Consider the following 26,684-nt stretch of genomic DNA (forward strand, 5'->3'; position numbering starts at 1 on the left):
TTTTATACGTCTCGCACCCCTTGTAGTTGGCCGGATGCCCTTCTTTATGGCAGAGTGCACACACGGCAGGTGTTTGCCTAGGCTTGCTGCATTCTCCAGATTTGTGTAGTTGGCCACACTTGACGCACCTAGGTAAGTGATGGCAATACTTATCCATTTAACATTTAATATGAAAGTTTAAATAGGGCTGCTCACAATCCTATGTTTATAACATTTAACATGGTAAAACATTTTACATTTAACACAACATCATGAGTAACCCTATTGTAACTTAATCTTAATTAAAAAAAACAAAAAAAAAAAACAATATATATATGAACCTATTTTGTATTATTTTATAAATAGACGTTGTCATATAAAATATTATGTACTTACCATATTAATATTAAAAGAATCTCTCTCTAGTGGTACTTCAAGTAAGCCGATTTTATCGAAAATGTTGCTGTCACATCCCAGGCATACACTCGCCATAAATATTTAATTATAGTTTCGAACAACTTTTGTTTTTGAGCTAAGCAGTTACCAGTCACACAGACTATTTTACGAGACTAGGTTTTTTGGAATCAGGGGACCTCAAAGCGTATAGTACAAGAGCCCAAGGGGGGAAAAAAGGTAGTTATTTCACCCCACTTTTTGATTACTTTAACGAAAACTATGCATAGTTACCATTCAAAACTGACGAATCTGCTAAGTATAGGTAGGGGAAATAAAAAATGGCGGCTGTTTCAAAGCGATAAAAAAAAATTAATTTTTCATTCAACAATTATAGATATAGTGCTCCAAATATCTTAAAAACTACCACCAACTCTAGAGAATTTAAGAAAACATTATTTAAAGAAGAGTAAATTTGCTGAAATATTAGCCCTAGAAGAGCTATTTACGTCTAATAGTTCTCGAGATATAGCTTTTTAAAAAGCAAAATTTCTTAAAAATCTTCTGAAAGATTAGTAGTTAGTTAATTTATTTTGAGAATTCTATATCTCAGGAACTATGTGACGTACAGATGTCTATTAGCACTCAAATTAAAGCTAGTTTAATGGATTATAAATAAGTTTCTAACCTTTACCTTGGTAGGAATAGTAGTTTTTATGATATTTGCTAAAATAAATTGTGTTTTAGTTGTTCGGACAATAAGTTTGATTTATGAAAAACTTCATTTCAGAAACCATTGGACCGACAGATGTTTGCCAGCGCTCAAATTAAAGCTAGTTAAATTTACTACAAAATAGTTGATTATGTTTATCTTTGCAGGAGTAGTAGTTTTTATGATATTTGACAAAATAAACTCACAAAATGTTAATTTATAGTTGTTCGTATAAAATGTTGAATTTTTAAAAAAATATCTGGATCCATAAGACGCACATATGTCTGCCAACACTCAAAATAAAGGAAATTTAACTTTCTATAAAGTAATTTATGACACTTATCTTCGTAGGGGTAGTAGTTTTTCATTCATTCATTCACATATAAATATAAATTTGGCAAATGAAAATTTGTCCGAACAACTACAAATCAATTCATTTTAGCAAATTTCATGTAAACTATTACTCCTACGAAGATAAACATCATAAAATACTTTATATTTCATTAAACTAGCTTTAATTTGAGTGCTAATAGACATCTGCACCTCAATTAGTTTTTGAGATATAAATTTTTCAAAATAAATTCACTAACTACTGATCTTGCACGTCCCATACAACATTTTTATGAAATGTTGTTTTTTAAAAATCTATATCTCGAAAACTATTTAACATAAATAACTCTTTTAGGGTTTATGTTTTAGGAAATTTGCTCTTCTTTAAATAACGTTCTCTTAGGTTTTCTTGTGTTGTTCATACATTTTGAGATATAGAGCTACGAATGAAAAATTAGTTTTTTTTCACTTTGAACCTGCCGCCATTTTATGGTCTTGTACTTGGGCTCTTGTACTAAAAGGAGGTAGACCTATTGCTACCTTACGAACTTAATTAGAGGGATCAGTTGAAGCGTTATGAGACATGTGTTCCACCACTTACTGTGCAAAAAAAAAAACTAGCCTATTCTCAAAAGGATGACAAGATGGCGTGTGATGAAAAGTTGATTTTATATGACAACAGGATTCGGTCTGGTCTGTGGTTAAATATCGTCGAAACACATGACAAAACCGAATGTACATCCAAAAAAATTATTAGTTTCTATGTGGTGGTCAATGGCAGGAATAATTCATTTCTCCTTTTTTTGCCAGAGGTGAAGTCATCATATCCACATCGTACCGCAGTGATATTGACATTATGCATAAAAGACTTTCCAAAGTTGATCGGAAGGGACCGTTTTTTTTTTTTCCCTTCCAGGTTAACTCTGACATACGTGAGAGGGAGGGTTATCTAGAGGTAACCAACCTATCTAACCACAGTAATGAAAAAATCGACCTCCCTGGCCGGATTTGAACCGACGCTGCTGCAGTTCTCAGGCTCCATTGACCTGTGCCACAAGCTCCTGACCTACGGAAGGGACCAATACTCTATGAAGGACCTATAACGTACTAGTTGGCTATTCTCAAACAACTAGCAACTTTCAAGTCCCTCTTGAATAAGTTAGTTTTCAAATACCTCTTATCGGTTCAAGTTTGTTAGTAAATTATACAACTTATAATACTAGGTCTATGATCTCTGGAAACATTTTTTTCTGATCGACTTGAAGAATTGAGATAAATCAGGGATTAATGACTTTTTTGATGACTATAAACATTTTTTTTTTTCGATAATTTTCTTGCAGACGATGCTAAAAATCGAAAACTTAGAGAAAACTAAAACTATGATAATGGGTTCTCCTAGGAAATAGGATTCTTCCTCCTTGCTTGGAGTTTGCAAATAAAAATAGTAATAATAAGAGTAGTTAGTAAAAGTTTTAAATTTGGGAAGGAATTTTATAGAAGAATTTATGGGACAAAGGCAATTAGCCGGCATTTAAAGAATTTAAAGAAAAAAAATGAAAACAAAATAAGGAATCCTTGAAAATGACCTAAGTGGTCGAAACGTTTGAGGTTTGAAAAAGAATAAAGCTGAGAGAAAAAGGATCAAAATTGTTTTAATGAAACTAAACCACTCTCAAACAAATATATTAATAAAAAATAAATCTAATGTTTTTATTTTTAATACATTGGGTGCTGTATAGATACACTGATTGAATACTACACAAAACATGAGATTTTAAGTTGTTATAGAAAGGAGAGAAAAGGAAAAATATATACATCTTATTCTAGTAGTTCCTAATCTTATTTGTCCTAACGCCCCCTTTCCAGGAAAAATATTACTTAGCGCCCCCTGGAAATTAATTTTTTTTTTTTAATTTTAATATGAATTAATAGGAAATATATATGTATTAATGTTTCTAACTTTTTCGTAAAATATAGCAAAGGAGGTGTAAATTAGAAACATTGAACTTGGAAATTAAGAAACTATTTATTGAACTAAGAATAGAATGTAATATAAAAACAGTTAGAACATTCGAAATCATCTTAATGAGAAGGATGAACTGGGTGTGCTGCTTCCAATATAATAATCCTTGGCTCTATTTTCGTTTGGAGGAATATTGTTGACCGTGACAATTTGTAGTAATTCCTCGCACCCCAAATGTACCTGTGACCACCAGTGTCCCCCCGAATCGCTGGAGCACCCACCAGGGGGCAGTGGCACCCATTTTGGGAATCACTGTTCTATTGGAACGGGAAGAGCAGACACCGTGCGATCTTTCCTGACTGTTATATATTTAAACAAAAACTTTTAAATAATTTATTTATTGATATTTACAACTGTATACATATATACACATCAAGTAAATTTGCTGTAAGTGATATTATGACATATATACAAACATGTGGAGAATCTACCCACCGATAGAACTCCAAAAACATTTCTAAAGGAGAAGATCTCGAGGCCATCTTCTTTTCACACGTCTAGGAGGATTATTAGGTAGTGAAGGAGAAGTCAGGTTAGAAACGAGTTGGTTAGGGTGGTTGGGAAGTTTATTATGGAAGAATTGGTATCTGGTTCTGGCCAAATCGGCAACATAGGGGACATTGAGGTCCTGATGGATGATTTGATTTGTAATAAAGTAAGGAGCATTAAGGATTTTACGAAGGATTTTTACTGTAAGGATTGGATTCGAGAGGAATTAGATTTTTTAAATTTTTTAATTTTTTTTGTTATAACCACCTCCAGAAACCATAAAATAGGAATTTCTATAGCAACGCAACATTAAAATTTGTTTGTTAATAATTTGTTTAGTTCTTTAGTCTCTGGATTTTTGTTTCAAAAATCACAAAAATAGCGATAATTTGAACAATGAGTACCTGACACTGACCTACTCGAAACTTTAGGACGCGAGTAGGTTAGATTTTTTTGTTTCACGATTCTGCGCAAACTAGGAAAATGGAACAAAATCAAGGAATAAAATCGTTTGAAATTCAATTTCCTATGAAATTAGTCATAATAATTGAGTATCCTCGGCCGGAGAAACTGGAATTAATCCGGTTCCACAGCCTCCATGATAGGATTCAATCTACAGTCGGCGAGCTACCCCTGACGGCGAAGAAGGGAAACTAGCGTGACCAGGGCAGGAGGAAATGGGACCTCGTTTGGGAAATTGCGTACAAGACTGTTTAGTCTGCTCTCTAATGTCTGTTATTAGCCGCTAACTGTTCGGCCATTTGAATAACTGCTCCAGTGTTCTCAGTCTATCGTTCTAGGGGTTAGAGACCGGTTCGAGAAGAATATTTAACTTCACTTCTGTTTCATTTCAATATTGCAGGCAAGGCATATTTCACACATTTTATTTTCACCCATCTATTTGTGGAATATATAGTAAGGGAAATTATATATTGCTATCGTGAAAAATTTCAAATACAGTGTAATCTCGGTAATCTGAACTAATTGCTGCAGGGGAACGTTTGGATTACAGAAAGCATTAGGAAAATGGAGTAAAAAAAATCAATAATATAAATATACATCACTATTTTTAATGATTGGGGAAGTTTGTCGGGGGGTGCGGTCAGCAAAGGACAACATAAATAAACAAAACCATATTTATTTATTTTATGACGACGTTTCGACCTGAGTTTCAGGTCTTCATCAGGGCTATAGACCAAAAGAGATAACTACAACATTTAGAGAAACATAACATTTAAAAGGAATAGGATACAAACAAATTTGGAATTATACAAAATATTGAATTGAATCATAAATGATAAAAAATTGATAACTGATAATTGAATTGTAAAAAAATTTTAATTGATTGATTTTCGTGGAATTAGATGGTTGTAGATTGAAAACAGTGAAGATGAATTATAATATCATGTAGGTAAGAAGATATGTATAATATAAGATATGCAAGTAGTGGCTAGATATAATTCAGATATAAGCCACTCACTATTTTTCATTGTCTGTCATAATGTTCAATTTGTAGATGCAATTCATTTATTTATTTTTTCAGTTTTTTAGACACTACCCGCAGTTTTTTAGACGCACCCCCCGACAAACTTCTTCAATTATTAATCAACGGTCAACTATCTACACCTCATAACTATTTTTACTATTTTATTTTTTTACATGTTTTATTGAAAATTTGAAGGTTTAATTGAAGGAGGGTAGTGGCAGGTGTCATCTTCATACTTCTGGGAAAGGTAAGACGGTGGTGGAAAAGGAGATTTCGGACAACCTTGTGTTCTGCCAAAAGTACACTCAAAGACTACGTGGGGTTCGAACTAAACTTTATTTAATTTTTTTTTTATATTCCTATTTTGTGTGATAGTATAAAGTTAGGTGATAAGGTTAAGCTAGGGCATTTAAGTTAAGGTTAAGTCAACTTTTAAGTTTTGTTAATTGATAAGAATTCTTTTTTTTTCCTTTTCCATTTTGCGTACATATATTTCTTTTCATTATTGAACTTTAGCTGTTTTTTCTTATACATATACACTGGCACTCAACTTGTTAATTTACTTAAGTTTTTTTGTTGTTCATTTAATATTACGATAGTTCCACAGGTGGGTAGGTATCACCCCCTAGGTTTTCTGTTATCTACATGTAAAGTATTCGCTAGTGGTCATAGTTCAATAATTGTTTATATAGGGGTATATCATTAAGCTTTTGTTACAAACAAATTCTGGTTGTTAATGAAATGATGAAAAATTTTATTTTGAAAGTGGTGTACGTCCCTTTTTGACAGTTTTCAATGGATTTTGAAAGTATATTGCGATAAATTTTTATGAGATCACAGTTTTATTGTAAATCATCAAAGTAGCAGATGAATTATCAATATAAAATAAATTTCAATTTAGATTCGCCGACGAATTTTCATACGGGTCTCCGGATAAGCAATTTTCAGCACTTTTTTTAATAATTTGCTTATAAAAAATTGCAAAAAACTATGAAATTGAAAATTGGAAATTCAATATCATTAAATATCCGAAGAGAAAACTTCTTAACTTCGAGTATAAATTTTAATTGTAAAAATTAAAAATACACTAAAATGATGTGATAGCAACATTAGCAATAAGTGTTGAACTTATGATTTTACCTCTGCGTATCGGATCTGTCATCTAAAAAAAAAATACAAGTATTCCAAATCAAATGCCTCAGAATTATCAATAACTATCCATAGTACACTAGGATATATTAAATATACTCTGAATTAAATACAGACACTGTACAGGATTACAGATATAAGCTGACACATAATTTCTTCTAGTCTTGCCCCATCTCATTAAACGCTATAATCACAGATATAGGAAAATTACTCTAAAACTACAAGTAGTAAACGAAAGAACCAAACATATATCAATGTAAATATAAATTAATGATATGGATTTTATTATATTCAAAGTTACACATTTTATTTTAATTCAATAATTTTTTTCCCCTTCAATTTGATTTACCAAAATGTAAAATAGAGTATTTATGTAAAATTTAATTAGTACTAAGAAAATTGTGTCGTTTAAAAGATATCCCAAAACAATGTGGTAGATATTGTACATTAATTATTTATACAATAAAAAAAAAAAATATCTTTCACAGAACATAGATCAGCGCCTATCCAATGAAAGAACCCGTGATAAAATTGATACCCTTAGAAACTACCATGTTATCAGGTTTCTATAATTTTAAATTTAATCCAACTCAAATCCTTCAAAATATAAGTTTATATTTTTTTAATCAATTATTTATTGTTATTTACAACTGTATAACATATATACAACAAGTAAATTTGCTGTAGTTGACATGGTGACATGATACAAACATGTGGAGAATCTACCCACTGATAGAACTCCAATAACATTTCTAGAAAAGAAGATCTCGATGCCATATTCTTTTCAGGCGCCTAGGAGGATTATTAGGTAATGAAGGAGAAGCCAGGTTAGAAACAAGTGGATTTTGGTGGTTGGGTAGTTTATCATGGAAGGAATAGTATCTGGTTTTGGCCAAATCGGCAACATAAGGGACATTGAGGTCATGATGAATGACTTGATTTATGACAAAGTAGGGAGCATTAAGGATTTTAGACTGTAAGGATTGGATTCGGGAGGAATTTGATGGTTTAGTGGAGCCCCAAAGCTCAACTTCGTATGGCCAGATAGGCCTTATGATAGTCGTGTAGATCTGTCTTTTGTAATGGATTGGCAATTTAGACCGTTTATCCAGTAAATGTTGTAATAGTCGAAATAGACGAGCAGTTTCCTGTCTTTTCAGTCTTGTATGAGAATTCCATGTCAGTCGTTAGTCTAGATGTAGTCCTAAGTAACGGATCTGTTCGACAGGAATAAGTGGGGTATTATTAAAGGATACTGTAGGACAAGAAGTCATGGGTTTACAACGAAGGTTAAATGTGATTTGGTGGGATTTACTGGAATTAATTTTAATCCTCCAATTTTGGCACCATTCTTCAAGGGTGGTGATATGGAATTGGAGGGTTTGGGATACAACGTAAGGATCATTGTTCACTGACAATAGACGTGTATCATCGGCAAATTTAAATATAAATGGACTTACAGCACTTTCAATATAAACGTTTTATATTTTCTATACCTGTTTTGAGTGTAACTCTTCTCGGTAGACATTCGGTTCGTTTCCTCCGTACGGTGCGTCGTAATTGGGAGAAATGCATGACACACAGCGGCAAATACGGAAAGGGCTCCTAAACATTTATAGGCTCATGGAGTTCTACCTTTTCAGGATTCCTGCCAACATTGACTTCCAACCATTCGCTTCAACCGACTCTAAACAATTTAAAATTTTCAAAAAGTGGGATCAAGCAAACACCATGTCCTTGTACAGACTTCGCATACGTAACCACAGCCTCTTTGATCTAACAATTGTTTGTTTGAATAGATCAACTCAGAGTGCTCGTTTTACAAAACAGGCGTTTCGATTGTTGGTTATTTTTCTCATTTGCGTTTCTTTTAAGAGAAGTAGCTGATTTGAAAATTAAATAAATACTAGTTACCTCTTTGCTTTAAGAAGGTTCTTGACTGAACGACCTTGGTCTTATTTTAGACCTATCAACAAACCCAGGTAAGTGACCAATGCTGATTTCTGTCTTTCTATAAGATCAAGGTCTTTACTAATGAACTAACTGCCACTTTTAATCTTCCGCATTATAATCTTTCAATATTTATTAATATTTTCAATTGTCTATATATGGAATATATCTTAAGGGAAAAAATTGTGATAGCCTAGCTTAAAAACAAAAGACGAAATTGGATTTACTTATTTACGGCGAGTAGGTGGTCTGGTATGTGACAGCAATATTCGGTTAAAAAGGGCTTACTTGAAGTGCCACAAGAAAGATTTTTTTTAATTAAAACGTTTTTAGATAATAGACTAGCTTTAATTTGAGTACTAATAGACATCTGTACATCGAATGGTTTTGAGAGATATAGTACAAGAGCCCAAGAGGAGAAAACAGGCAGTTATCTCACCCCAATTTTTTATTACATTAATGAAAACTATGTATAATTACAAGTCAAAACTGATGAGTCTGCCAAGTATAGGTAGGAGGAATAAAAAATGGCGGCAGTTTCAAAGTGAAAAAAAAACTAATTTTTCATTCGGAGCTCTATATCTCAAAATGTATGAACAACACAAGAAAACCTAAGAGAACGTCATTTAAAGAAGAGCAAATTTTCTAAAATATGAACCCTAATAGAGTTATTTATGTTAAATAGTTTTCGAGATATAGCTTTTTAAAAAACAACATTTCATAAAAATGTTGTATGGGACGTACTGAAAGATCAGTAGTTAGTGAATTTATTTTGAAAAATCTATATCTCAAAAACCGATTGAGGTGCAGATGTCTATTAGCACTTAAATTAAAGCTAGTTTAATGAACTATAAAGTATTTTATGATGTTTATATATAGGAGAAAAAAGGCAGTTATCTCACCCCAATTTTTTATTACATTAATGAAAACTATGTATACTTACTAGACAAAAATGATGAGTGCCAAGTATAGGTAGGGGGAATAAAAAATTCCGGTTTTAAATAACAATAAATAAATTATAAATAAAAAATTATTGCTGTGTGGTATAAATTTGTATTTAAAATATTCTATTTAATAGTAATAATGTTGTTTGTTAAGTAAAGAGTGTTTTGGGACGATTTATTTGATTTAAAATTCTTTATTATTTTATTTTACTTACCTAAAATTATTCAAATAGCTTTATTTTATGTTAAATCCATGTAATTTCACTCATTTTTAGTAAGCTTATTTTCTCGATAATTTGTAATCCGAAACGTTCAATAAATAAACTAATGAATGATAACCTAGGATAAAACATTTTGCCTTTTCATAGTGTTAGAAGTGAAAGATATGGAATTACTCTTCTGTTTCTTGTTTGCCGATTATAGTTTAACAACTCTAACAGCTATTAAGTTTTTTTTTAACAATGAATCGCCAATAGATTAAATTTATTATTGCATTCATTATTTTGTATTACTTTAACGGGGATCTCCATAATCACAGTATTTATTACAAATATGTTTTCGGTTAAGATGTACGATTATCAAGATTGGACTAATCACTGATACAATAACTGTGTTATAAATACATAAGCTAAGGAGAGAGAGAGAAATACTTTATTTATTTATCTATGCTGCCTAAATACATCGGGTTGCTATCTCACACAGCATACTTATCAATCCGTAATCGGACATATATAAATTACACATACATGGTATAATCAGAAAAAAAAGAGATACAATAATAGGATATAATAAACAATTTTTTTCACCCCTACAGTTTCCTTTTACAATCCATTTCGGTCTGTACAACAAATACAAATGTTTCATTCATTCCTATTTTTCTTTCTCATTTCTGCTCCTCCAATTTCACCCTTTCACAATTATTTAATTCAACAAATTCGCTCTCCGGAATTCACCCTCCTAGATCCTTTTCAGTGACCCCTAAACAAATTCAATATTAGACGGTAATGTGAGATCAGACCATCATTCATAGTCACAGGAGTAGATCAGTCTACCAAGAACAAACAAATAGATATATTTTACGAGAATAAGACTAACACATAGATTAAAAGGAAAATATAATTAATAAAACGGTTACAGGAAACACTTGAATGGATAAATAAGTTTAAAAAAAAAAAAAAATTAGAAATAAATTTATATTGAAACACAAATGTTTTATAGTCTCATAGGGTAATTATGGACTGAAATTAATGACCTGGGCAGAATAGCCTGTATAAAGTATTTTAAAATGCATATGGTTCCAAATTTATATTTAAGGTATGATAATTTAATAATAATGTTTTGTTTTTTTAAATCATAATTTTTTGCCAAAAACTAATTAAATTTATTTTAATATTGTTTTGATAACAAAATAAGATATAGAAAGAAAAAAATAACAATAATATTAAAAAATAAATCAAAAGGAAATTTAAAATTAAAGTAAAATAATATCTCAAATACAATTATTCCTATTTACATTCGTTAGGGAAAGTTCGAACCGAGCTCTACGCCACTTGCGGAGAAGAATAAATAGTACAAGAGCCGGGAAGAAAAAAAGTCAGTTATATCACCCCAATTTTTGATTACTTTAATGAAAACTATGTATAATTACTAGCCAAAACTGATGAGTCTGCCAAGTATAGGTAGGGGGAATAAAAAATGGCGGCTGTTTAAAACATTAATTATTCATTCGGAGCTCTATATCTTAAAAAGTAGGAACAACTCAAGAAAACCTAAGAGAACTTCATTTAAAGAAGAGTAAATTTGCTAGAATATGAGCAAGAATAGAGTAATTTACGTTAAATATTTTTCGGGATATAGCTTTTAAAAGTTAAAAAATGTTATATGAGACGTACTGAAAGATCAGTAGTTAGTGAATTTATTTTGAAAATTTATATCTCAAAAACCATTTGACGTACAGATGTTTATAATCACTCAAATTAAAGCTTGTTTAATGAGCTATAAAGTAGTTTATGATATTTATCTTTGTAGGAGTAATAGTTTACATGAAATTTGCTAAAATAAATTGATTTATAGTTGTTTGGACAAATTTTCATTTGCCAAATTTATATTCATATGTGAATATCATAAAAACTACTACCCCTACGAAGATAAGTGTCATAAATTACTTTATAGAAAGTTAATTTTCCTTTATTATGACTGTTAGGAGACGAGACATATGTGCGTCTTATGGATCCAAAGATATATTTTTTCAAAACTCCAACATTTTATACGAACAACTAGAAATTAACATTTTGTGAGTTTATTTTGTCAAATGCCATAAAAACTACTATTCCTACAAAGATAAACATAATTAACTATTTTGTAGTAAATTTATCTAGCTTTAATTTGAGCACTGGCAAACGTCTGTCAGATCTGTACGTCCAATGGTTTCTGAAATGGAGTTTTTCATAAATTGAACTTATTGTCCGAACAACTATAAATCAATTTATTTTAGGAAATATCATGAAAACTACTATTCCTACGAAGATAAAGGCCATAAACTTCTGTGTAGTCCATTGCACTAACTTTAATTTGAGTGCTAATAGACATCTGTACGTCTCATAGTTCCTGATATATAGATTTCTCAAAATAAATTAGCTAACTACTAATCTTTCAGTAGATTTTTAAGATATTTTGCTTTTTAAAAAGCTTTATCTCGAGTACTATTGGACTTAAATTGCTCTTTTAGCCCAAATATTTCCGAAAATTTACTCTTCTTTAAGTAATTTTCTCTTATATTTTCTAGTGATGTTGGTAGTTTTTAAGATATAGAGCCCGAGTGAAAAATTAATGTTTTTTTAGGTTTTGAAACAGCTACCTATACTTGGCAGACTCATCAATTTTATCTAGAAATTATACATAGTTTTCATTAAAGTAACCAAAAATTGGGATGATATAACTGCCTTTTTTTCTTCCCGGCTCTTGTACTAATAGATTCCTCAAAGTAAATTCACTACTAATCTTTCAATACATTCTATACAACATTTTTATGATATTTTGGTGTTTAAAAAGCTATATCTTGAGAACTATTGAACGTAAATAGCTCTATTAGCGCTTAAAGGTTAGCAAATTTACTCTTCTTTAAATGACGTTTTCTTAGGTTTTCGAGTGTTGTTAGTTTTAAAGATATAGAGCACCGAATGAAAAAGTAATTTTTTTTAACGTTTTGAAATAACCGCCATTTCTTATTGCCCCTACCTATACTTGGCAGGCTCATCAATTTTATCTAGTAATTATACATAGTTTTCATTAAAGTAATCAAAAACTTGGGACGGTATAACCGCCTTTTTTCTCCTCTTGGGCTCTTGTACTATACTTTTTGTGGTCCTCTGAGTCCAAAAAATCTAGCCTCGTAAAATGGTCTGTGTGACTGGTAACTGCTTAACTCAAAAACAACAGTTGTACGAAACTGGAATTACATATTTATGGCGGCTATATGGAGTGCCACTACAGAGATTTTTTTAAATAATAGAGAGACTAATTTTAATTATTAATATTAATATGGGATGTACAATATATTTTATATGACAAGGTCTATTATTTATAAAATAATACAAAATAGGTTCATATACTTTTTGTTTATAGTTAAGATTAAGTGGACAGTATGTAAATTCGAAGGAGTGGGACTTCTATGATCACGACTGTTATCTTGCAATTGTGGCAGAGTTGGACAGCTATGAAACTAATAGCTAATATTGCCATGGATACGATATTTATTTATCAATGGTTCATTCATGAATAAGGGTCGTAACCATGGCAACTTTAACTATAGCTAATTTTTGCTCTCTGTATCGTGGACAGTGGGGAAGATGATTTTTATTTCTTTATAATAAGAAAGTATTAATATAATTATAATTGGAATAAGAAAGTACAAAGGTTTGCCGAACTGCTGAGTTCCAACCATTTTGCCATCCTCGTATAAAATTTCTGGAATATTGTTACAGAGTAAACGTTACAGACCATATCGCTAGGTAGCAAGGAGGAATATAATAATGCACAACTAACAGGTTCCTAAATAGTTACCCCCTAAGGCAACCTCAACGCTGTTTAACGACAGGAAACTGCGTTGAGGTTGCCTTAGTGTGGGTGTTGCTGTATGCGAACATCCTAACTAAAAAACGAAAGGTCGTAAAAAACTGAAATTAAACATATAAGGCAGGCACAGCTGACATCCTAACCAACCCTAACACTATTCTCACAGCTTACCCCGATGACACCTGTGTACTCTCAGTTAATAATAACCCTTTAATTGCATTCCAAAATCTCCAATCCCATATCACAGCCCTCGAAGAATGGTGTCGTAATTAGAGGATTAAACTAAGTCCCAACAAATCCCATCCAATCACCTTTACCCTTCTTCGTAAACCTACTGACTGCCCCTATAGTAGTATCCTTTAATGTTGCCCTTACCCCTGTTGGACAGATCCGCTACCTTAGACTACACCTGGACTAACGACTAACCTGAAATCCTCACACAAGAATGTGCCAGGAAGCTGCTGGCCGATTTCGATTTTTAGACAATTACTTACATATTTTATTGTGTTTATTCTATTACTCAGCATTTAAATTTTCTTCTGCATCTTTCATAACCTTTATTTCTTTATTAAATTAAAAGTATTAATAATGTTTCTCTTACTCCTCTAAAACAGATCCACTACCTTGGACTACATCTGGACAAATGGCTATCCTGGAATACTCACACAAGACTGTGACACGAAACTGCACGCAGATTCCCACTATTACAGCACTTACTAGACAAACGGTCTAAACTTCCAACACATTACAAAAGACTGATCTACATGACAGTAATAAGGCCAATCTGGACATACGGAGTTGAGCTTTGGGGCTCCACTAAACCTTCGAATTCTTCTCGTATCCAATCCAAAATCCAAAAGACCTTAATGTTCCATATGTAGCCGATCTAGCCCGAACCATATATCAATCCTTCCATTATATGATTACCGTAATCATCAAAACTCTCTAGTTTCAAACCTTTCTTCTTCTTCAATTACTGACAATCCTCCAAGAAGCATGAAAAGAAGCTGGCCTCGAAACCTTATAGTGTAGAAATATGATTAGAGTGCTACTACTGGGTATTTTCTCTACATGCCTGTATACAGAATAGAGTGATACAGAATAGATGTTAATCTAGATAGAAAATAGATTTTGATCTTACATTAAATTTACATAATGTGTTTTTATGTAAATAATAATAAATAAATTTAAAAAACGGGCATATCCTTTAATGGAGGAGGGGCGAACCCTGTGATGTTTTTTTTTCTTTTTTTGTTTTTTTTTTCCAATTCTAGGCCAATTTTCTAAAAATCAGAGATAGGTTTTTCAGTAAGCAGGGTTTGGTAGTGGGATATTATTTTGAAAATATCCGGAACACAGCATTCTTCACAGATTCGGATGCGAAGTAAAATTCAAATATTGTTGTAAAATAATTACCATTTTTAATGTCCCACATTACGATCTATCTACTTCCACTTATCTATGTGTAGAAAATGAAGCAAGGGGAAATACAGCATCGTATTCGATGAAATCGACATACCCGAAATGCCATTTTATATAATCGATTTTATATTATTTTAGGATTTTGTAGAAAATGACTCTAACTCTGTAAGTGGCCACTTGATATCACATTTGAAATATTCCGACATGGCAAGAATGACGAATTTTAAAAAAAAATCTTTTAAATTACCTTTTGTTTTTTTTTATTTGGAGTAATTAAATATCTTGCATTTTTAGTGGTAATAAAAAATGTAGAAATATAAACAATGAAAAGATGTGATAGCTAATATAAAGGGGTAATGGTTTATGAAAAATGTATTTATTGACATTTGCAACTGTATTTACTTAAAAATACATCTAGGAAGAAGATAGTTAACAGAATGTAGTATATTGTCGGAAGATAGTTCGTGTGACGGTCAATCATAATAGTAAAAGAAAACTATTTATTGTTAACCAACGTATAGCCCCACTTGAGGAAGAGATGACAAAGACAGTCATCTCATACTTAGTTTATCAATCATTACGCTTACATCAGACAGCCCTGACGAAGCCCTGCAAATTGGAGCGAAACGTTAGTTAACAATAAACAGTTTTCTTTTACTATCTTGATACCTTTATTGACCACCACCCGGACTATGTTCCTACAAAAATAGGTAATTGGGCATAAGCTTAGGTTTGCTTATTAATAAAATTATATGATTCCTTATGTCTAATTACCTATTTTGTCAATTCAACACATTAAATTAAAACTTTTAATTTAATGTGATGAATTGACACAATCAACCTTTACTACTATAATTTATCACAATAATATTTGTAACCTTCCCCTATAACCTTCCAGACACAACGAATCTGAATCAACACTGTGGAGAGATCTTAAGTAAAATTAATTTATGAAAAATATGGGATGAAATTTATGTTGATAATTATAATTAACCTTGATATGAATTGTAATAATAAATGAAATAGGAATTTTAATCAAAATACAGTTGAAATAAATAAATTAAATGTCTGACCTGAGTATGGGGAAGGTTACAAATATTGTTGTGATAAATTATAGTAGTAAAGGTTGACTGTGATTTAAAGTTTTAATTTAATGTGTTGAATTGACAAAATAGGTAATTAGACATAAGGAATCATATAATTTTATTAATAAGCAAACGTAAGCTTATGCCCAATTACCTATTTTTGTAGGAACATAGTCCGGGTGGTGGTCAACTGTGGTTACAAGTTTTAATTTTGATTTTGATTTAATATGTTGAATTGACAAAATAGGTAATTTGTAATAATTAATTAATAAGATAAAGCTAAGATTTGCTTATTATACAATTATATGATTCTGTAATGTTTTAATGTCTCATAGGGTAATTGTGGTCTGAAATTAATGACCTATGCAGAATCGCCTGCATACAGTTTTTTAAAATTGATGTAGTTCTAAAATTGTATGATAATTTATTAGGTATATTGGTACTTATTGAAAATTATTAAAAATCATATGTATAATAAAAGCTGTTTGTGATAGATTGCTCTTGAGGATGGCCGAATTGGCCGAAACGTCAGTCTTATAAAGAAATATAAATTTATTAAATAAATCAAATGGTATCATTTTTTAGTCTCAACACTCTTTATTATATTAATAACAATTACAACTATTACTAATAATACAACATAAATTCAAATATAAATTCTTACCTCACATAAAAAATTTAAGAATGTTGACTTTTAATAGATGACCTGGTCAGAAAAGCCTGCAAAACATTTTTAAATTTTTGATGTGAGGTGGGAATTTATATTTGAAGGTATGTAGTATTATTAGTAATAATGTTGTCGTTATAATTAAATGTATAATAAACTTTTAAATGTTTAGATTGTCCTTGGGGATGGCCGATTTGGCCGAAACGTTGAACTATTAATATAATAAAGAGTGTTGAGACTAAAAAAGGATACCATTTGATTTATTTAATAAATAAATGCCAGTCTCAAGAAATTGAAAAAATTATATGGAAATATAAATTGTTTTGAGACTAAAATTTAATTTCATAATTATGAGAGATAGTTGACCGTGGATGATGAACGAGGAGAAGATGGTTGGGGTTGCGGTCAACGATAAACACAAATAAGTTGGATTAACTTATTTTTAATGTGCCAACGTTTCGGCTAGAGTTTCTAGCCTTCTTCAGGGCTAAAACCAGAACAAGATAACAACCACTGTAAGTATAGAAAAATAAAAAAAAGTATAAACAGAATAATTTTACACATAAAATGAATAATTTTACAAAATATAATTAATAAAATGAAGTGATGAGAGAAGCGGGAAATAAAATGTATACATAGATAATTGAAAAAGTGGGTAAAATAACATAATTAAGGAAATGAAATATAATGCAAAGAAGTATGATTATTATTAATTTAAAAATTTAAATATGAAAATTGAGAGGAAGAAAATATATGTACCATTAATAGATGATGAAGAGTCAAATTATAAGTATAGTGAACAAAACTTGTTGGTTAACTCATGGATTATACACGGGTAAGGAAAATGGTTAAAAGTGGAGAAAATAAGGGGTAAGAGTAAAATAAAGAAAGGGGAAGGAAACAAAAAAGAATAAAAACGAACCTGTTAATAAAAAATAAAATTTAATTTACTTAAATTTTATTATTAGCTACGAAGATCTAAACTAATAAGATGAGGCAATCGCTAAATAACTAGCAATGAAGGGAAGCTATAATATAATCTATGAAGATATTATCTTCTTTTTCTCTTTTTTTATTTATTTATTTTTTAATGCAGTCTCTTCAGCCATCGTGATTTTTGCTTACACACATTTTTAATAAATAATTATAATTTTAACAAATAATTTTTTTCTTATAAACCTGTTAATAAAATTTAATTTATTTAAACAATAAAAACCAGTCTCAAGAAAGTGTAAAGGTTATATATAATTTATTATTGTTACTATAATGAAGATCATTTTGAACGAAACGTTCAACTTAGAGCAGTAGCTAGTGAGGCGCGACCTCCAAAGAGGAAGGCACAGAAGTGGATGGCCTACTGGGGAGCGAGGTAGCCCGGCAACCATCGATCCGCTCTCCCGACCGCCGCCCGCTCTATTATTGCTAATTATAGCCTCCGGGGTGGCTCGTCCGAACTACGATTTGCCAGGAGTACGGAGGAACTCCAAGTGGTGGATAACGAGAATCTGTTAGTTAACTCATAGAATATAAATATAGTTTAGTGGATGAAATAGACAGAAGATCTAAACTATTAAGATGAGGCAATCGCTAAGTAACTAGAAATAAAGGGAAGCTATAATATAATCTATGGAGATATTGTAATTTTCTTTTTCTCTTTTATATTTTTTTATTTTTTAAGGCAATCTCTTCAGCCATCGTGATTTTTGCTTATGCACATTTTTTTTTTTATTAACATTTACAACTATATTAACATAAAAATACATCTAGTGAATTTGATGATAGATTATAGTGGTATGATTCAGGAATGTAGAGAAACTACCCATTGGTAGTACTCTAATAATATTTCACATTAGATGGTCACGAGGCCATCTCTTTTTCAGTCACCTCTGTCATAATATATGACCATAGAAACACTCGATTTTCGAGTAATTTTTTCTTATAAGCTTAAACTTGGACACTCGGCAGTCCAAGCTGCAAGAAACATTCCACGGTGTTCTAGTCAAGATTCCAAGAGGAGAAAAAAGGCAGTTATTTCACCCCAATTTTTTATTAATTTAATGAAAATCGTGTATAATTAGGTAGCGGGAACAAAAATGGCGGCTGTTTCTAAACGTTAAAAAAAAATATTTTTTTTATTCTTAGCTCTATATCTTTAAAACTACCAACAATACTTAAAAATCTAATAGAACATCATTTAAAGAAGAGTAAATTTGCTTAAGTATGAGCCCTAATAGAGCTATTTGCGTTCAATAGTTCTCGAGATACAGCTTTTTAAAAAGCAACATTTCATCAAAAATAAACTGAAAAATCAGAAATTACTGAATTTATTTTGAGAAGTTTATATCTTAAAAACCATTCGACGTACAGATGTCTATTAGCACTCAAATGAAAGCTAGTTTAACGTACTAAAAAGTAGTTTATTATGTTTATCTTTGTAGGAGTAGTATTTATTTATGATATTTGACAAAATAAACTTATAAAATGTTAATTTCTATTTGTTCGTATAAATTGTTGGATTTTTGAAAAAATATATTTCTAGATCCATAAGACGCACATATGTCTGCCAACTCTCAAAATAAAGGAAATTTAACTTTCTATAAAGCAGTTTATGACACTTATCTTCGTAGGGGTAGTAGTTTTTATGATATTAACATATGAATATAAATTTGGCAAATGAAAATTTGTCCGAACAACTATAAATCAATTTATTTTAGCAAATTTCATGTAAAATAATATTCCTAGGAAGATAAACATCATAAACTACTTTATAGCTCATTAAACTAGCTTTAATTTGAGTGCTACTAGACATCTGTACGACAAATGGTTTTTGAGATATAATTTTTTCAATATAAATTCACTAACTACTGATCTTTCAGTATGTCCCGTACAATATTTTTCCGAAACGTTGCTTTTTAAAAAGCTATATCTCGAAAAATATTTAACGTAAATAACTCTATTAGGGCTCAGATTTTAGCAAATTGACTATACTTTAAATGACGTTCTCTTAGGTTTTCTTGTGTTGTCACTACTTTTTAAGATATAGAGCTCCAAATGAAAACATTTTTTTTTTTATCGCTTCGAAACATACTTGGCAGACTCATCAATTTTGGCTATTAATTATATATAGTTTTCATTAATGTAATAAAAAATGGGGTGAGATAACTGCCTTTTTTATCCTCTTGGATTCATGTACTATAAGTAACAAATCTGTTCAACAAGTAGGAGTAGTAGTTTTCATAACATTTACTCAAATAAATAGGTTTATAGTAGTTCAGACAAAATTTAATGTGCAAAAGTTATGTCCATATGCGAATATCCTAATATCTACTACCCTTACAAAGATACGTGACATAAACTACTTTACAGTAAGGTAAAATACCTTAAGTGCGGAAAGACATATGTACGTCTTATATTTTCTGAGATATATTTTTTTCAAAAATAAAGATTTTACCAGAACAACTAGATATTAACTTTAGAAATTGAATTTATTTTGTAAAATATCATAAGCAATATTACTCCTACGGAGATAAGCGTTATAAGCTAGATTATAGTACATTTAACCAGCTTTAATTTGAGTGCTAATAGACATCTGTAAATATTATTTATTGTTATTGTTGTTGTTTCGCCTCAATTTGCAGGGCATCGTCAACTGAACTTAGTTATTATTATTATGAAAAGTGGGGCGAAACGTTGGTTAACAATAAATAGTTTTCTTCAACTATTTCTATTCCTTATTGACCGTTTTGATTTTAACCATTAACATTTTAAAAAGTAACAAAGTAAAGATAGGCAAAATAAAAAGAAGAGAATATATCGGTAAAGTAGACAGTAGATGATAAATATTTTCATTGTTTATATTTATATTTTTTTTATTACCAGTTGTATACAGTTGTAAATAGCAATAAATAGATAAAAAAACGGTAATATTTAAATTAAATTTTATCTTAAAATTTAAATAAATTTAAATTATCTAATGTAAAGACGTTGATTGTCTAACGTAAGATTGGTAGCAATGAGTAGTTTCTCTACAGGCCGTAATTCCTCCATTAAAAAATTTCAGAAAATTTACTAAATGTATTTTATGTGGAATTAGTAATCTCAATAAAGACATTAAAAAAAATTAATTTATAAGAAGGTAAAATAAAATTTTATTTAATCTTAAACTCGATTTTTTAATATCAAGTAAATTTGCTGTAAGTGATATAATGACATGATTCAAACATGTGGAGAATTTACCCATTGATAGAACTCCAAAAACATTTCTAGAGGAGAAGATCTCGACGCCATCTTCTTTTCATCAGACGCCTAGGAGGATTATTATGTACTGAAGGAGAAGCCAGGTTAGAAACGAGTTGGTTTGGGTGGTTGGGAAGTTTATTATGGAAGGATTGGTATCTGGTTCTGGCCAATTCAGTAGCGTATGAGACATTGAGGTCCTGATGGATGATTTGATTTGTGACGAAGTAAGGAGCATTAAGGATTTTACGAAGGAATTTGGACTGTATGGATTGGATTCGGGAAAGCTCAACTCCCGTATATCCAGATAGGCCTTATAACAGTCATATATATCAGTCTTTTGTAATGGATTGGCAATTTAGACCGGTGGTCTAGTAAATGTTGCAATATTCGAAATAGACAAGCAGTTTCCTGTATCTTTTCATTCTTGTATGAGGATTCCATGTCAGTCGTCTGTCGAGATTTAGTCCTAAGTAACGGATCTGTTCGACAAGAATAAGTGTGATATTATAAACATATACTGCGGGACAAGACGAAAACTAGATTTAATTGTGGATTTCGTAGTTTGGAAAAAATCTTTAGTCAATTAAAATAGTGAGAGCACAAATATGACATATGCTGTCAATTCAAAGAAATACCAAACGAGCCAAAAGTGTGGATGCAGCACAAGGGCTTGTCGCCGTATTTTGTACCCTAGAAGGGATACTCGGTAAGTCGCCATAAACTCAGACTTATAGCACAACTTATACAAACAACATATCTTCATGCTTGCAGAAGCGCAAATTTGCCTTAGTTTGGCAAGTGTGTTGCGACACTTGTATGTTTTTATGAATGTATAATTGCTTTATTTTAAATCGAATTGATTGAAAACAATTTAAAGAAATTATTCACACACAGTTTATAGAATTTTTAAATATAAAAGAGAGTTAACTATTGAATCCGAAAGTTGGGAATTTTTTTTTTTTTGTTTATTACATAATGTATAAATATTTTTATAATATAGTAAATAACCTGTAAAATAAAACGCGTTTTTACTATTCGTTAGTATAACTCTTTGGATTACTTTAATAATTATTAAATATAAATACGCAGTACGTGAGAGGGTTTATAGTATTTAGCACTTTTCATTACGTTTATTTTTTTTTATTTGATTGAACATGGTTAAGTTTATTATAGTTTTTTATTAATTATTTTGTATATTTCTTACTTCTACAATATCATATTTTTTCTTATATTACTATTAATTATCCACTATCTCATTAATTTATTGTTATATATATTTCCAAGTTTGTTTATTATTATTTTCTTAATATTTCTATTTGGCTGCCCTAAAATATGCTTTAATAATGTTGCTCTAATCCCTGTCGAACAGATCCCTTATCTTGGACTATATCTGGGCAAACGAATAACCTAGAATCCTCACACAAGACTGAAAATACAGAAAACTGCACGCTGATTTCGACTTAAATAGCACTTACTAGACATATGGTCTAAACTTCCAACTCATTACAAAAGACTAATCTACATGACTGTAATAAGGCCAATTTGGACGTACGGAGTTGAGCTTTGGGACTCCACTGAACCTTCGAATTCCTCTCATATTCTATCCTTACAATCCAAAATCTTTACGTAAAATTCTCAATACTCCAATAAAATCATCCATAATGACCTTAATCTTCCATATGTAACCGATCTAAGCAGAACCAGATATCATACCTTCTATTTTAAACTCCCAAACCCACTAGTTTCCAATCTTGTTTCCTCTTCCATTCCTGGCAATTATCCGAGGTGCATAAAAAGAAGATGGCCACGATACCTGGTAATGTAAAAAGGTCATTAAAGTGCTACCAATGGCTAGTTTCTCTATCATTCCATTATAAATTTACATCAGATTTACTGAATTTATTATTATGTGCAGTTGTAGTTATAAATATAGATATAAAAAAATATATATTTGTCTTTGAAATAAGGTTATCTCGTTTTGTTTTTTAGCCCTGATGAAAGCCTGAAATTCAGGTCGAAATGTCGGCACAAATAAATAATTTCTTTTCCTCACCTAAATATAAGTGGTATTACACTTCAAACATGTTACTTTTATTAATCTAATACTTTTGATAAGGTAACACTGTCAAGTAAATTATATATCGATTAACGGCAGAGTGAATTAGTTATAAATAAATTTGTGGAGGAGTTTATACGACGCACTATCGATATTTTAGATATGGGAAGAGGCGATAAAGATGTCTATCTGGAGAACTGGAGGCGTAGGGAGGAACGTAGGAGTGGCTGGAGGGAGAACGATTGAATGCTATTGGAGGTAGGGAGCTGTCCACATTGTATCCGACGTCCTGTCTTGATAAGTGTGACGTTGCCGGTCGCCATTGTGCCTGAATATCTCTTGTCTGGCTTTCACTACCTCTCTGCAACTGTTCTGTTCCAACCTCTTTGCACTCTCTTCGCCTCTAGCACTTGTATTACTTGTTTAAGCTTAGGCAAATATTTTGATTTACTTAATTTAATTAAAATAAACTATAATAGATCTATATAGGTAAAATATATCTATAGGTAAAATATATCTATAATAGATACAATACTATAATCTTCGGTACTACGAATACTCTAGTACTCCAATCAGGCGTTAAAAAAAAGATACTTCATTTTTTTAATTGTTCAGGTAAAAACAAACAAAAACTTCCAAATAGAATATAACCTATTCTGTATTTTGCTTGTTCATCATATTGGGCATGTTGATAAGGTCCAAAGAGGTAATATCTAATATAGAGCATTGGTTTGTGTTACAGAGATAGATGAATGCACCAATAGTGAAAGACAATAATTTAAATAATGTAATGTAAAACAATTTTAAACTACGATTATATACATGACATGATTTCAATATGGAAATTGAAAATATGACAAATATGATTACAAGAATTTTAAATATACACATATAACGTTGATAAAAATGATTAATATCAATAAATTAATTTTAGTATTTCAAAGGTGTAAGATTCTGTTACAAGACACTGTCTGTGTGAATTATTTGGTGTTTAAACATTTCATTTTTCCTGTGATTAATGGTAATATATATGGGGCAGCAGTAGCAGCGTGGTAATGCGCCAGTCTACCAACTCACAGGTTGTCAGATCGAATCCCCGGTCCCACCCGGTTTTTTTTTTCAAGCATAAAATAATGCAAAACTCACTGAAAACTTCCCACTCCCGTTAGTCAATGGGTGGCACTCACAAAAAATAGGCGTGGTAGTGACGAACCTACCCTGCGAAAAAAAAAACACGTCAAGAAACGCGCGATGTATTAGTAAATGTATTGAGTAGAAGTACGATGTATTTACTTATACATCGTGCGAGGACTTAGGCCTCCATGGTCTGTTGCCCATAAAATAATAATAATAATAATAATGGTAATATAGCCACTACGTCCGTTGAGTGTCATTATTATATTTAATTAGATTAAAGTTGGATAAATGGATACCTTAATTTGAATCAGTATAGACGTGGGCCCATCAACGTAGTTGAAAGTAGACCATAAAACCTACTTCTACAACTTCACAACAATAGTTCTTCTGGTATCAAGAAATATCTCCTCTGACAATATTTTATTGTATATACCTATTAATTTTGTTTTATCTCTTTTCATATTTTGAAGGCCTTTTATTTATTATTTTATTAAAACTCTTTGCTTTAGTATATTTGTATGTTTCCTAACATGGCTGCTATCATGAAGAAAAAAGGAAGGGTATAGCTCTGCAGTGGATACCAGGCCATGCTGGCATAGATGGTAATGAGCAAGCTGACAAGTTGGCTAAACTTGGTTGTGCAGAGAACCAGCCTGTTCTACCACTTTCCTACAGAACAGTGAAATCACTTATAAGCTCTTATTGTAAGGACAGAACAAGTGCTAGGCACAAAGTTCAAGCGGAAGGAAAGATGTGGGAGAGCCTGCTGGATAAGGATGAACGAATCCCCGGCAATCTTAGCAGAGCTGAGAGAGTGGCCTATTTTCGGCTAGTAACAGGACATGATCTGCTCTAAAAACACCTCTATCGAATTGGCATCGTAGATTCCCCGAAATGTCCTCTATGCAACATGGGGGACATGGATGGGGACCATGTTGGTCTGGAGGATGTTGAGCGGGATGCGGACACACTAAGAGGAAGAGTCAAATTGTATTGGGCTGCGAGAAAGAAAATGGCGTAATAGCCCACTTTCTGAGGCGTAGGAAAAAAAAAATGTTTCCTATTGTTGGCACCACCAAATAAATGTTTATATCAGAGGCAGTTTTGTTTTTTTGTCCTTCAAAAAGACTTCGTCTATTCGAGATTGCTTTAATAATAACATTGTAGGAGAGCGCCAAAGAACATCATGGACTTTACGACTCAAACTTCGACATCGATAGTTTGCTGCAAATATCCGATCCGTTATTCCAGAGAACAAACCATTTAAGTTAAGGCTTTCCAAGATCCGAAATATCGTAAATCTCTGTTATAAATATGGCACTTACGTTGTTTTATCTTAATCTATTGCGTTTGAGGTATAATCTTGGAGAAAGTTTTAATTTTCCTGTTGAGAGTCGCAGATAATATTCTTAGAGTATTTGTTTTCCCATCCTGAGCTTGAATGGGAAGGTTCTTGTAACTACATAGTCGCAAACATTTACTTATCCAATTCGTGAATTACGTCCAAGATATCCTTAAGTAGTTGTATATAAACAGTTGGTCCGCGTCTGTTCCAAAAATTACAAGAGCCAAAATAAATTTTAGGTCTTTGCGTCACGATGCGGTGCCCAAGAGTTGATGACGTAGTTGTGGCCATGGAGGGACCAGAACGTTCCGATATAAACATAAGAGTTTGTCGATTGTATTTATTTATTTTATCCTCATTTATCGAACTCTCAGTATTGCAGCATTACTCTACTCCGTTTAAATAGTATAATTATTTAGCTCTAATTTAATAACTTGAAATGATTTATCGTGATGGCGTATTATGAGTCTTAAATATGTTTCCCGTGGATAGGTCAAGATGAAACGTACAAGGAAACTTCCTTGCCTATATACAAGGTTGCCTCTGATTTCCTTATATTAATTTTAAACCTTTTCACAGCACCCCCCACCATCTTCATTTTTTTTAAAACATAGTCCATAATTTATCTGTGTAATTTACTGTCAGTATTTATTTTATGAAATGAAACAAATGAAAAAGGTATAATGGTTGTGGTTATTAGAGGCTGTATAACATATAGGAAAAGAGTTTCACGTTTTTTTCAGGTTTTCGAGAACAGAACTGTATAGTTTGTCTAGACTGTTTTTTGGAACAAAAAAAAGTTGACTGGTTAGAATGGCACATCATTCAAAAGCAAGACTGAATTCAATCGCGAACATAATCAGTCCGGCAGACGTTTACTTGGTATTAAAATACCTTTTTTTTTTAATTATTTATTTAATGTAATTTACAACTGTACAAAATAATACAATAGGTAAATATGTAGTATGTTTCATATACATTGAAAATCTTGGGAAGGAACCACCCATTGGTGGTACTTCAAACATTAATTTAAATTATAAGGTCCCGTGGCCATCTTCTTTTCAGACGCCTCGGAGGATTATCAGGAATTGTTAGGGATGAAAGATTCAGAATTAAGGGGTTAGGATGGTTAAGGAGTTTGGAATGAAAAGACGCATATCTGTTTTGGGTCAAATCTGCAACGAATGGGATGTTAAGGTCTTTG

The 26,684-nt window shown here is 31.4% G+C and overlaps 1 protein-coding gene across 6 annotated transcripts in view; it reads right to left on the reverse strand.

Annotated features, from left to right (window-relative positions):
• The window catches only part of LOC106684315 (diacylglycerol kinase theta), a 205,718-nt gene that overhangs the window by 77,266 nt on the left and 101,768 nt on the right, over window positions 1–26,684 (reverse strand). Inside the window, exon 1 of one of the 6 annotated variants that reach the window (XM_067051015.1) lies at window positions 8,058–8,228. The exons of the other annotated variants lie outside the window; for them this stretch is intronic. Coding sequence (XP_066907116.1) covers window positions 8,058–8,174 — 117 coding nt within the window. The 5' untranslated portion in view covers window positions 8,175–8,228. Of the gene's footprint in view, window positions 1–8,057; window positions 8,229–26,684 lie in introns of those variants that run through there. 6 annotated transcript variants of the gene reach the window in all.

The sequence above is a fragment of the Halyomorpha halys genome, unplaced genomic scaffold (genome assembly GCF_000696795.3).
Source record: "Halyomorpha halys isolate HHAL.00 unplaced genomic scaffold, Hhal_1.1 Scaffold570.1, whole genome shotgun sequence".
In the NCBI taxonomy this organism is placed as follows: Eukaryota; Metazoa; Arthropoda; class Insecta; order Hemiptera; family Pentatomidae; genus Halyomorpha; species Halyomorpha halys.